The following is an 11,491-nucleotide window of genomic DNA, read 5'->3' as shown; positions in this document are numbered from 1 at the left end:
GCTGGGGCCTGCAGGCCCTGGTGGCTCCTCCATGGTCAAACTCTGCCTGGCCAGCCGGGTTAGGGTGGAGGGCGCCTGTGTCCCCTCTGCTGGCAGCCCCATCCTTCCCACTCTCCGCTCTCCTTGCTGGTCCAGGTGGCGCTCACATCCAGCTTCCTGGGGCTTCACTTGTCCAGAACTCTGTGACGTTGTCAAAGGTTTGCCGCCTCTGTGCCATCTCCAGAACACACTAAGGAGCATGCCTGCCCAGGGAAACAGTCTGGCCGTTTGACCCTCTGGCTTCATCCCCTCCCAATTGCCAATGCTCACAGAATGGGGTCCTCACCTCCCACCCTGGCCTCGTGGTGGGGCCCCTGCTCCACTGTCTGCCATGAGCAGCTTGTGGGATGTGGTGCTGGGCCTTCATCTGGGCTCAGAGCCCTGGGCTCTTTGGGAGGATGAGGCCGCTGGGTCCCCTGGGAGAATTCAGGACACAGTTGTGAGATTCCTGCAAAAGTAGGGCTGGAGGAATGTGAGAATCCAACTTACAGACGGCGACGGAGGGTCAAGGTGAGGGTTACAGGACCAGCTCCTCTGCAGCAATGCCCCTCCTTACTGGTCAGAGTCCCCTGGAGACGGAGGGGCCAGGCAAAGGGCAGTGTGTGGGGAACAGTGTGTATGGGGGTGCCGGGTGGTATGAGGTGGGCCAAGGGCACATGGGTCCTGACTCTGAGCAGCAGTCCTGGGGGAGAGGCACACATGTTCTTGTCAACCCCAGAGGACAGGACTGGGTCAGGTTTGAGACAGGAACACTGTCTCTTGCTTGACTGCCCTGTGAGGTGGTGAGCTCCCTGTCAGGGGAGGCATGAAAGCAGAGACCACTCACTGGGCTGCAGCTCCTCAGAAAGGCTTCCAAGTACCAGGAAGTGAGTGCCTTGGATCGTCGTTCTGCCCACATCTCCCCTGGTGTCTGAGGCCCGTGCATGGGCGGGGGTGGGGGGGTGAGGGGCCGTGGGGTGGGGGACAGGAAGTCAGGGGCTGTGGGGCGGTGTCTGTGATAGCTGTCTGGGGCTGTCTCCATGTTCGCTGTTTGCAGAAGCTCCAACGGGGAGTACCTGATGCACATGGCCAGCCTGGAGGGGGCCAAGGGTCACGTGGGGGGTGGGTGGGGGGTGGCTCCCAGCTGCTGGTTGGGACTTGCACAGCCCTGAGCAGGGAGGTGGGCTGGGCCGCCAAGGAGACTTCTCCCAGAACCAGACTCACTCCGCCTACAGGCCCAGGTGGGTGCCACTCCCGTCAGGCTGAGGGCCAGGTGGGGTGGGGGATGAGCAGCCCGAGGGCCCAGGGCTGGGGGTTTGAGGGCACTGAATACAGGCTTTGCAGGGGCGAGAGGTGGGGTTCAGGCGTAGATGTTGGTGGGCGCCAGGTTTGAGACTCCCAGCTTTGAGCAGTGCACAGGTGCAGAAGGGCATGTTTAGGTTGCTATGGAAACATAGCCTGCAGCTCTGGCCTGAGGCTGGTTGTTTCCAGGCTGCCTCACAGAGAGGCTGCTGGGAAGTGGTAGCTCCAGGGTCCAGCCCCCACCCCCACCCCCACCCTCGGGGCTGGGGCAGCCACCATAGCGCCTCACCTTTCTCTTCTGAGCAAAGGGGAAGCCATGTGTCCGAACGCCTAATCTGGTGGGGAGGCCCTGATGTCACAGGGACCCTGAGGCTCTGCTACTGGGGTGAGGGTGTGAGGGGGCAGGCCCCCACCTCTAGGGGCAGCACAGGCCTGGGTGAGCAGAAGTCCTGTGCCTTGGGCCAAGAGACAGTGACAAGAGGGAGGAGCCCAGAGAGGCCCCCCTCCTGCCTGCTCTGTGACGTTCCTAATTGTTAGTGACTGACTCACCTCACTTCAAAGGCTTGGTCCACGTTCAGCTACTTAACCTGCTGCACCAGCCGTCACTCTGGGACTCTGCTCAGGGGGAGCTGGGACTGGGCCCCACCTGTGGCCCTGCCTGTCACCCGAGCAGCTGCCTCCTCCCCGTCTCTGCAGCTCCCAGCCGTGCTCCAGAGCTGCCCCGTGCCCTGGCCCTGCCATGGCCATGCAGGTGCCCCTGTGGCACCACTACCTGCAGGCCATCCGCTCGCGGGGCGCAGCCCGGGTGCAGCAGTACCAGCATGCGGAGGACGTGCTGCTCACGGTGCTTGAGCACCTGCACACCCTGGACCCCCGCTTCCTCGTGGATTACTCCCGAGACCTGGAGGCCTTCCAGTTTGCCTTGCGCTCCTCGGACGGCCCGCTGGACATGGAGGTGCCCCTGAGCGTGGAGGCTGCAGCCCTGCTGGTGGAGGAGCCAGAGGCCACCCAGACCGGGGATGGCCCCAAGTCCTGCCGCCTAGGTGTTCCCAGGGGAGGGGCCGGCCTGGAGGCCTGGGTGACTGACGACGTCTTCACCGCCTCCTCGGAGGACAGCGCCAAGTGTTTGGGCTACATCGTGCCCAGCAAGGTCCTGCAGGTCCTCAAGGACCGTCTGGTGGCTGCCATCGTGCATTGCAAGCACCACGGCCTCATCACACCAGGTAGGGGCACAGGGGGTGCTCTTCACGCATGAGTGCACACATGTGCGTGTCAGGGGCACACGAGCTGGGGAACATCGCTCTGAGGTCACTTCTAGTTCTGAGAAGACATATGTCACATTATTGAAGTTTTACATGGTGATTCTGGTAGTAACGGTTAGCGGCTAGAAACGGTGACCAGCGCCTTGTTTTCCAGTTAATCTGCTTGATGAGGGTCCCTGCACCGTTCTGGACAAGTAGTTCCATTTTCGGTCCCAGCTGCATGTGACAGTCCTCGCAGCTGTCCCCACGTCAGGCATCTGGTCACACTGTACTGGTTTGGGAGGGCTCTGTGCATGCATGTGTGTGTGTGTGTGACTGCAGGATTGTGAATACACGTGTCGCACGCATGGGCACGTACGTGTGTGAGTGTGCACACATGACTGTGGAGGGTGTGCATTCACGCATATGTGTGCACAGGTCTGCTTCAACTTAGGGTCAGTTGCTAATTGGTGTCTTGGACCCAGAGTGAGCTCTGTGGCCAGGTACTTTCAGGTGAGCCAGGGTTCTGGCCTCAGTCTCTCCTTCGGTGCCTTGTTGATGTGATGTGGGGGGTGGTGAGCCCCAAGGTCGGCAGGGGCAGAAGTAGTGGGCGGGGGCTGCCCGGACTCTGAGGGGTTGGAAGGACAGGCCAAGCCTGTGCAGGGCCCAGTACAGCAGGGGCCCAGGCTGAGGAATCCCAGGAAAAAGACGTCAGGTTGTCTTGGCAGGCGTTTGGGGACTGAAGCAGAATGCCCTGCTTCCCTAGGGAGGGACAGACGTGTGGCAAGGGTGGCTGCCACCTGGTATTAGTCTGGCCCTCACATCCGCTGTGAGATCAGCAAGTGGGGATGGTCAGCTCGCCTGAGAGCCAGTGACCTGCCCTGTTGCCCAGCATGTCGAGCCCCAGTCTGGCTGCACATCCAGGCTCGGGCCCACCTGGTGGCATGGAGACCTCAGCCATCTGGACCCACAAGACCAACCTTTCCTCCTGGTACTTCCTGTGGGTTCTGGGGAAGCCGGGTATCCATCAAAAAATGGCTGGACTTCTGGATAGATTTGTAACATAGGAGGGGTGTCTCCCCACCCCGACCCCTCCCCAGACCTGCCTGATTACCTGGGGCAGGTGACCACCACTCAGGGTGAGGATAAACATTGCCCGCACAGGGTGGCCGAAGGCTGTCATCAAGAGCCTGGCCCGCAGACATCTTATCTGATCATCTCTGAACTTTCCGATTATCACAGGCAGCTTTGGCAGGGCCCTTTCTGTCTATTTCTGTGACCTAATGTGGGGATTCCCGCCCCGTCACCTGCAGGCCCTTCTCGCCACTAGGAGACAGGTCCGCCAACCAGTTAAGCATAGGCTTTGCCCAGCCCTTCAGGCACATTCTAGGCTGCCAGGCCTCTCCTCACTGTCCTCAGGTCCCACCGTCCTCAGGTCCCACCATCCTCAGGTCTCCACCACTCTGAGGTCCCCACCACTCTGAGGTCCCCACCACCCTGAGGTCCCCACCATCTTCAGGTCCCACCCTCCGCAGGTCCCACCATCCTCAGGTCCCACCGTCCTGAGGTCCCACCATCCACAGGTCCCACCGTCCTGAGGTCCCACCGTCCTCAGGTCCTACTGTCCTCAGGTCCCCACCGTCCTCAGGTCCCACCGTCCTCAGGTCCCACCGTCCTCAGGTTCCCACCATCCTGAGGTCCCACCGTCCTGAGGTCCCACTGTCCTCAGCTTCCTGGTTGAGAATGCAGCCACACCCAGGGGGCTGAGCGCTAGGCACCCAGGGACATTCCGAGCATAGCTTCCTGCCACTTCCCTTCAGAGAAGTGTGCAGTTCCAGGTGACAGCGTTCAGACTGCCCCTGGGAACCGGTGAGACCAGGCCAGCCTGAGGTGGGAGTGGCTGGAATGGGCAGCAGGTGTGGTTGGCTGCCTCCCAAGCCACATTTCATGGACAAAATGTGTGACCAGTGGTAAATAAGGAAACGAGGCCACCACGGCTTTGCCGGACAGGTGCCTCAAATGCTGAATGGGAGAAGCTGGGGATCACTGAACCCCTCTCTCCCTTTAACTGATGGGGAAATTGAGGCCCATTCAAAGGATGGAGAGGCCCTGGTGGCAGGAGCATAACCTGGGCCAGTCCCCGGAGCTGCCCTGCAGGAGACTGGAGGGAGGGGTCTGTATCTGGGGTTTGGGACTCCTTCCTGCAGAACCCCCAGGGCCATGGGTGGGCCAGGGCGGATGGCGCCTGCTGTGGGATGTAGAGGGTACAGCTCTCACAATCACAAGCTGTGGAGACCTTTCTCTAAGCCACACTTAGGAGACTCCTTTTGGGACAGCCCTTTGAGCTCCAGCTGGTTGGTCTCCTTGACCTCTGACCCAGCGCCCCCACTGGGTTGGGCTGGGGAAGGTGGGGGAGACTGCTCCGTGTCTGGGACAGTGTTGGTCAGGGCGTGATGTGGGTGCCCCCAGCCTGCTCGGCTCACCTTCCTCACTCTCTCTGGTATTAATTTGTTTGGGGACAACTGAGGGCCCTGGTGCCCCCCCCCCAGCAGTATGAGCCTGTGGAACATTCCTTCCTGGGTGGTCTGAGAGTGAGCTCTGGGCTGGGTCCTGTGGGGTCTGAGTGGGATGGGACGTGGGAAGTGTCTCAGCTAGAATGTGCTGTCCCCCACCCCCCAGGGTTCCGAGGGGTATCCAGGATGGCATGCTTGTCCACTGGCATCCTTTGGGTACTAGCACCAAGCCTGCTCCTCCCCCCATCCCAGGCCCTCAGGGGCCCTGCATGTTTTGTCCCACCCACAGACCTGTCTTTCATGCCCCAGCCCTCCTGAGAGGTGTGTCTGAGGTGGGGATTCCTAGGCACCAGCCTCAGGGAGGCTTGAAAGGAGCAGGAGGCGTGGGAAGGAGAGAGCAGGTGTGACCAGGAGTCCAGCCTTGGCCCAACCCTCCTGGACTCTGGAGCACAGGTGCCAGCAGAGGCTGCCCCCAGCCTCCCTCACTGGCTCCAGGCTGCTGAGTCAGTGGGACCCACCTCGCTCCAGCGCTGAGCAAAGTGGCCCCACAGCAGACTGTCCTCTGCAGAGGGATTGACATGACCCATTAGCATCTCGGGGGTGGGGGGTATGAGTCCAGGAAAGGGCGCCCACCCCCAGTCATTTCCTAAAGACTGAGGAGGCACTGGGGGTGCCTGGGCATTGAGGTATAGCCTGGCAGAGAAGCCACTCAGAGAGAAGTGCTGGAAGAGACCCTTCCAGCAGAGAACTACTAGGTCTCAGAAGTGCCTGGGGCAAGGGGGGGGGAGGTTGCTGGAGGACGTTGGCTGTGCAGGACCCCTCAGGGTCAGGCAGGTGGGGGCATCGCCTGGGACCACCAGCTGAGGAGACCCGCCCTGGGCAGAGCTGCTCCTGTTGGAGGTGACCTGTCCTGGCCCAGCTGCTGCCACCCTCCTCCTCGCAGCCTTACTTTACCCTGTCCCCTCTTAAAGACCCCCGTCTCCAAATAGTCACAGTCTGAGGTGTGGGGAGTTAGTGTTTCTACACATGGATTTGGGGGACACAATTCTGCCTATAATGGCTGTGCCCGTTTGTGCCAGGCCAGCCCGTGCCTGGCTGAGCTTCCCGGATGGACACGCGTTGGGGTGGAGGGGCCTGAGGGTGGAGGCTGGGCTGGGGCAGAGAGGGTGCAGGTGGGGAGTGGGCAGGGCAGTGCGGGCTGAGTGGGCAGTAGTGGGGGGCCCTGGAGTGTCCTGGCAGAGGCTGGGCCAGACACAGGTGAGAAGCCAGCAAATTGGGTCATTGCAGGTTCTCTGAATGCGAACAGCCTGAGGGAGGAGCAGCTCGGCCTGTCCCTGCTGGTGTCCAGCGGCTGGAGAACCATCCGCTTCACTGTCGTGCCTGTGGTGCGGAGGAAGCACCGGGTGCCCGCCCTGGAGGGGGCACAGCTAACGCTTGGGTTCCCTGAAGGCAGCTTGAAAAGGATCATGGGCCAAGGGGTGGCCCTTGTGCCAACTAACGCCCAGCTCTGGAGGTAGGATGCCCCTCGTGGGTGGGTGGGATCCTGGGGAGCCAGCAAGAAGGGGGTGCCAGCCCGATGCTCCCCTCATTCGAGACTGGAGGAGCTGTGGCGTTCCCTGCCCGCCTCTGTCCTGTGGGCATCTGTGCCACGCTGACTATGGGGGCTCAGGGGAATTTGGGACCTGGCCAGGATGGTTGCTCCCTGCTGCTAGCATCCCCTTTCAGAGCTGCGGGGAGTGGAGCTGTGCCCTCTGCCACCCCAAGAGTGGGCCAGTGTCTGGTTGTGAGGCAAAGCCCGAAAGTGTGGAAGGCCGCCCTGGCTGGGACCCTGCATTACCCAGCCTAGTGCCTTTGCTTCAGGTGGGAAAGCAGCAAAGAGGACAGGTGACTTGTCCAGGGTCACAGTGGGTTCCCAGAGCAGCAAGGAGGGGTCCCCCCACAGTGAGGGTGGTCAGAGTCTAACAAGACGAATTAACACTGAGGTTCGTTCAAGTCCCCATCTGGGCTGCTCTTCCCAGATTAGTGTTCCCTCCTGTGGATGTCCTGGGAGCCCCAGCAGCGCCTCTTTGCCTCCTCAGGTCCCCAGTCTCTGCCCCTGCAGCTTGTGAGGCGAGGGTGGGGGCCTCTGCACGGAAGGGGAGGCCTGGGTAGTTTCTGTGAGAGGGAGGGAGGGAGTGGGGAGCATGAGGCAGAGGCTGAGCACCCCTGGAGCCCCATCCAGAGCTAACACTGCTTAATAGCAGCTCACCTGGCCAGGGTGACTCACCCTGCCCACTCTCATGTCTGGGTGACACTTCAGGAATGCAACACTGTTGAAGTAAGCAGGGGTTGCTCTTATAGTTAATTCTTGAAGTCAATGAATTCTGAAAGCTGGTTGTGCCCATCTATGGTTTTCTGCTGCAGAGCGCCTGGGAGCCCAACCCCACCCACCTGACCCACCTTTGCACAGAGCAGGGGCTGCGTCCATCAGCCGCGAAGAAAGGGGAAGGGCTGGGCTAAACAGCCACTTTTGCAAGTAAATGGGAAAATGGCCTTTCCTGTGCCTCGTCCACCACGGACTCAAGGCATGTGGGCAGATAACTACCCAGCACCGAGGCAGCACAGAGGGGACCCATGAGGGCGCTGTCCCCTGGCCCCACCCCTCAGTCACACAGCACGCACACTGAGTGCCGCTGGTGATCTTTGGCTGCAGGCTGGAACGTCACCCATGCCAGGCTGGGTGACTCCACCCACACCCTGGCCAGGGACCAAGAGCTCCTGCTCCACTCTGGGCCGGTGAGAGTGGCACCTTCCTGTCCCCACAAAATGACCTGACTGATTGACCAATGTCACCCTAATCAATTTAATAAAATTTTTTTTCAAAGTGTGCAGCTGGCCTGGAGGCTCCCCAGGGCCCTCTGTTCTTTGGGCCTGGCGTCTAGTTTAAGTGAAAACCTTTGTGTGCACTTCCTGAGAAACTCATGGGAGCCGTCTGGGTGCAACCAGACCCCCGTTATGGCCGGGGCCATCCGTGGGGCTCCCCATCCTGGGTTGGTCACAGAAGCCCGGGAATTTCCTTTCTGGGGAGAAGCTGTGGAGGCAGCGTGCCTTGGATGATGGGTGGGTGCCAGGAGGAGGCTTCAGTGCTGACCACAAGTCACCGCTGTGTCTGTCCGGGCTCCAGGGTCTCCACTGACGACCTGCTTACCAGGCTGCTCAACGTCCTGGGCTCCCTCCAGGGCCACCGCCTGGACAGCCTCTCTATCCTGGACCGGGTCAACCACGAGAGCTGGTGTGACGGCGGCCGGAGCCCCGGCCTGAACTTCGGCCACCTGAAGGTACGTGTAGGGGCTCAGCGGGCCCGCTCCCTCTCTGCTGGGCCCTTGTCTGTAACCAGAGGCCCAGAGTAGAGGCACCCGGCTTGGACCCTGTGCCAGCTCTGACTGATGGACGGCCTGTGGCCTGGTGAGCTCCGCAGTAGAGGACTTCGTGTTCTCGCCGGGGTTCCCAGGAAGTGAGGCCCAGGCTCACAGGTGACATCGGGCTGCAGAGTGCAGTGGCACTTGAGACCCACGTTTGTCATCCAGCGCTGGTGACCTCAGGGGTCCTCCCGGCCTAGCCTGCGAGCTTGCTCTTCAGTCCGACCTTGGAGTTGGGTCACACAGAGCCAGCATTCCCACCAGCCTGTGTCAGCTGTGGGAGACCCGCCCTCCCGTCCCAATGCCCCTGCCCTCAGCCTGGACTCTGTGAATGTCACCAGCCAGGGTTCCCCATCTGAGTGGAATCGGCCCAGGCCTGGCTCCCCTCCTCTGCTGCTCACTGGCTGCTGTGACACCTCTGGAAAGTTGCCCTCCTGGGGCTCTGTAACGTCAGGTGATGTGAAGGGCAGGGCAGGACAGCCCTGGGCTCTGGGGGCAGCGAGAGGGCTGTGGAGTCTGGGGTCTCTGCCTGCAGCGGGCACAGTCGAGGCCAGTGGAGTGTTGCTACATAGATCATAGCGGTGGGGGTTAAGGGAGGGGTGGCCTGACCTGGCTCGTGAGAATGCGCCCCATGAGTCCCTGTGTGACCTCAGGCCACTCACCGTCCCTCTCAGGACTCCATCCCCACCCCTGAAGGGGGCCAATTTCTGAGGGGGTATCCCTCGGGGTCTGACACACTAGCTCCAGAAATGAACTAGGGGCCGGCAGAGGGAGAGGGGTATGAGGACACAGCAAAGCACCTGTGTGAAGGAGGGGTTCCCTGGCTCGGGGGACTCAGGGCAGCGTTGGGAGAAGGTGCCTGGGGTGGCTGAGGAAGTCGAACTGCAGCCTTCAGACGTATTCCAGGCCCCGGCACCCTGGGCACACAGACTGGGGCTGGGAAATGCACGGGGTAGGGCTCTTTAGGACAGGCCGCAGGGCATGAGCAGTTCAGTGGGGGGTGGGGCATGAGCAATGGCCCAGAGGAAGGGTAGGCAGTGCAGCATCCCTGAGAAGGACCCTGGCGGCTGCGTGGGAGCACCCTGGAGGGGAGGCTGGGGTGGCCTCCTGCCGGCCTTGGACTCAGCCCAGGGTCGGGGCATCCAGGGAGTCACTGGGTGGGGACAGCAGTGGGGGGGGGGGGGCGGGACTCACGCTGGAACACCCTGGGGAGGTGTGAGGGGTGGGGCAGCAGTGCCAGTGGGGGTGTGGGGACAGTGAGGGGCGGGGAATGCCTGAGTGCGTCCTTCTGTCCTTCTGCAGATGGTGCTGCTGTGGGCCGCGGTGCTGTTCCCCGCGCCCGAGGACTGGGCAGAGCTGCAGGGCGCCGTGTACCGCCTGCTGGTGGTGCTTCTGTGCTGCCTGGCCACCAGCAAGCTGCCCCACTTCCTGCACCCTGAGCAGAACCTGCTGCAGGACACCGGCCTGGACCTCCGGGCCCTGTACCAGCGTGTGGAGCTCTTCGCCAGCCAGCCTGAGGCAGCCTTGCGTATCCATGTCACCCACCTGGGCCGAAGCCCCCCGCCGCGCCTCAGCAGTGGGGTCAGGGCGCTGCTGCAGCTGCCCGCCAGCGACCCCTCCTACTGGGCCACTGCCTACTTCGATGTCCTGCTGGACAAGGTGGGTGCAGTCGGCTGAGGAGCATCGGGCAAGCCCAGGGTCCCATGCAGGTGGGGACAGAGTCTGGTCTGCTCCCCCGGGTCAGGAGCTGGAGGAAGGCCTCTGGACAGTGAGAACATCTATGGGGAAGGATGTGCCATCTGTGGGTCAGATAGGCCATGAGTGCCCCTGCCCACCAGTGGCCCCATGGGCCCAGGGCCGCTGTCTGGGAAACAGGGCAGCACGTCCAAGCCTGCCCCCTTGCCCCAGAACCACTGCAAACCCACACTGAGAGCGTTCAGAAGCCTAGTGGCTAGCCCGGGCTCCATTCCTCATGGATGGGCGTGGTCTCCCAAGCTCACAGGCCAGTTTCCTGCTGCATCCCCAGACCCAGGAGTCCCACACCACATACTCTGGGCATCTGGGGGCTGCTTGGCTGCTCCACCAGCTAGCTGTCCCTCTGGAGCGCCAAGGTTTCGCCATCTCTACTAGCTGTCCCCTCCCCCACCCCAGAGAACCCACTCCTGCTCTTCCCCCAAGGCCAAGCCCACCCTCACCCCAAAGAGCCACTGTGGTCTCATTCCATGGCACATCCGCGGATGGGGCGGTGGTAATGGGAGGGGTCGCTCAGCACTCAATAAGCACCTGGCAGGGGCCTTTTCTGTGTCAGGCCCACCCAGGGACACCTGCATGTGAGGAAGGCAGTGGGGGAGGTGCTGGGCGGGTCCACCGGCAGGAGGACCATCCAGGCAGAGACCCAGAGGCAGGAGGGCCTGGTGGTCAGGGAGTGAGTGTGGTCCCACACTGTGTCTGGGGCCCTGTGACAGGCTCCCAGATGTCTTTGTGACCCCTGTCCCCACCCACCCGCAGTTCCAGGTCTTCCACATCCAGGATAAGGATCGGATCTCTGCCATGCAAAGCATCTTCCGGAAGACCAAGACCCTGGGTGGCGAGGAACGCTGAGTGGGCTGCCTGGGCTATGCCACCCACGACACCACCCCACGGAGGCTCCCAGGACATTGGAAAAAGGGAACAGGTTTCACATTGAGCCGGTGATGGTTGGTGGAGGGACCTTGTCCCCAGGGACTGCCTCAGACAATCCAGGGGACAACCTCATGGGAGTCTGAGCACTGGACAGTGGGCCACCAGGACAGTGGGCCACCAGGACAGCGGCGTCATCTGCAGGGCGGGGCCTGGGATGAGGTGCTGTGTGTCTCACGTGCTGCATATCGATCCATCCTGTGTGAGGCCAGCAAGACTGAAAACCAAGTATTTGAAGGAGCCCTGGGACCTGAGGGCTTGTCCCCCCACCAGCGTCGTATGCTACTCTATGTGACGATATACTGTATATCTGATCCTGAATAAATGAATGCACGTCTAA

The 11,491-nt window shown here is 61.8% G+C and overlaps 1 protein-coding gene across 1 annotated transcript; it reads left to right on the top strand.

Moving 5' to 3' along the window:
• The first annotated feature begins 1,026 nt into the window (after positions 1–1,026).
• MAB21L4 (mab-21 like 4) lies at positions 1,027–11,491 on the top strand. The gene is made up of 6 exons (XM_074316300.1): positions 1,027–1,259; positions 2,017–2,543; positions 6,362–6,587; positions 8,238–8,391; positions 9,775–10,131; positions 10,981–11,491. Exons 2-6 carry the CDS (start codon positions 2,060–2,062, stop codon positions 11,071–11,073), a joined length of 1,314 nt encoding a protein of 437 aa, XP_074172401.1. The 5' UTR covers positions 1,027–1,259; positions 2,017–2,059; the 3' UTR covers positions 11,074–11,491.

The sequence above is a fragment of the Rhinolophus sinicus genome, linkage group LG01 (assembly GCF_036562045.2).
Source record: "Rhinolophus sinicus isolate RSC01 linkage group LG01, ASM3656204v1, whole genome shotgun sequence".
Taxonomy (NCBI): domain Eukaryota; kingdom Metazoa; phylum Chordata; class Mammalia; order Chiroptera; family Rhinolophidae; genus Rhinolophus; species Rhinolophus sinicus.
Note: the sequence above shows the minus strand (reverse complement) of the source record. Positions and strands in the feature narration are given on the sequence as shown.

Bases quoted from the DNA above. Each gene is read 5' to 3' on its own strand.
- MAB21L4 (XM_074316300.1), top strand. From the start codon at position 2,060: ATGGCCATGCAGGTGCCCCTGTGGCACCACTACCTGCAGGCCATCCGC. The intron at 2,544-6,361 runs GTAGGGGCACAG...GGGTCATTGCAG, and splicing joins CCACGGCCTCATCACACCAG to GTTCTCTGAATGCGAACAGC. The intron at 6,588-8,237 runs GTAGGATGCCCC...TCCGGGCTCCAG, and splicing joins ACTAACGCCCAGCTCTGGAG to GGTCTCCACTGACGACCTGC.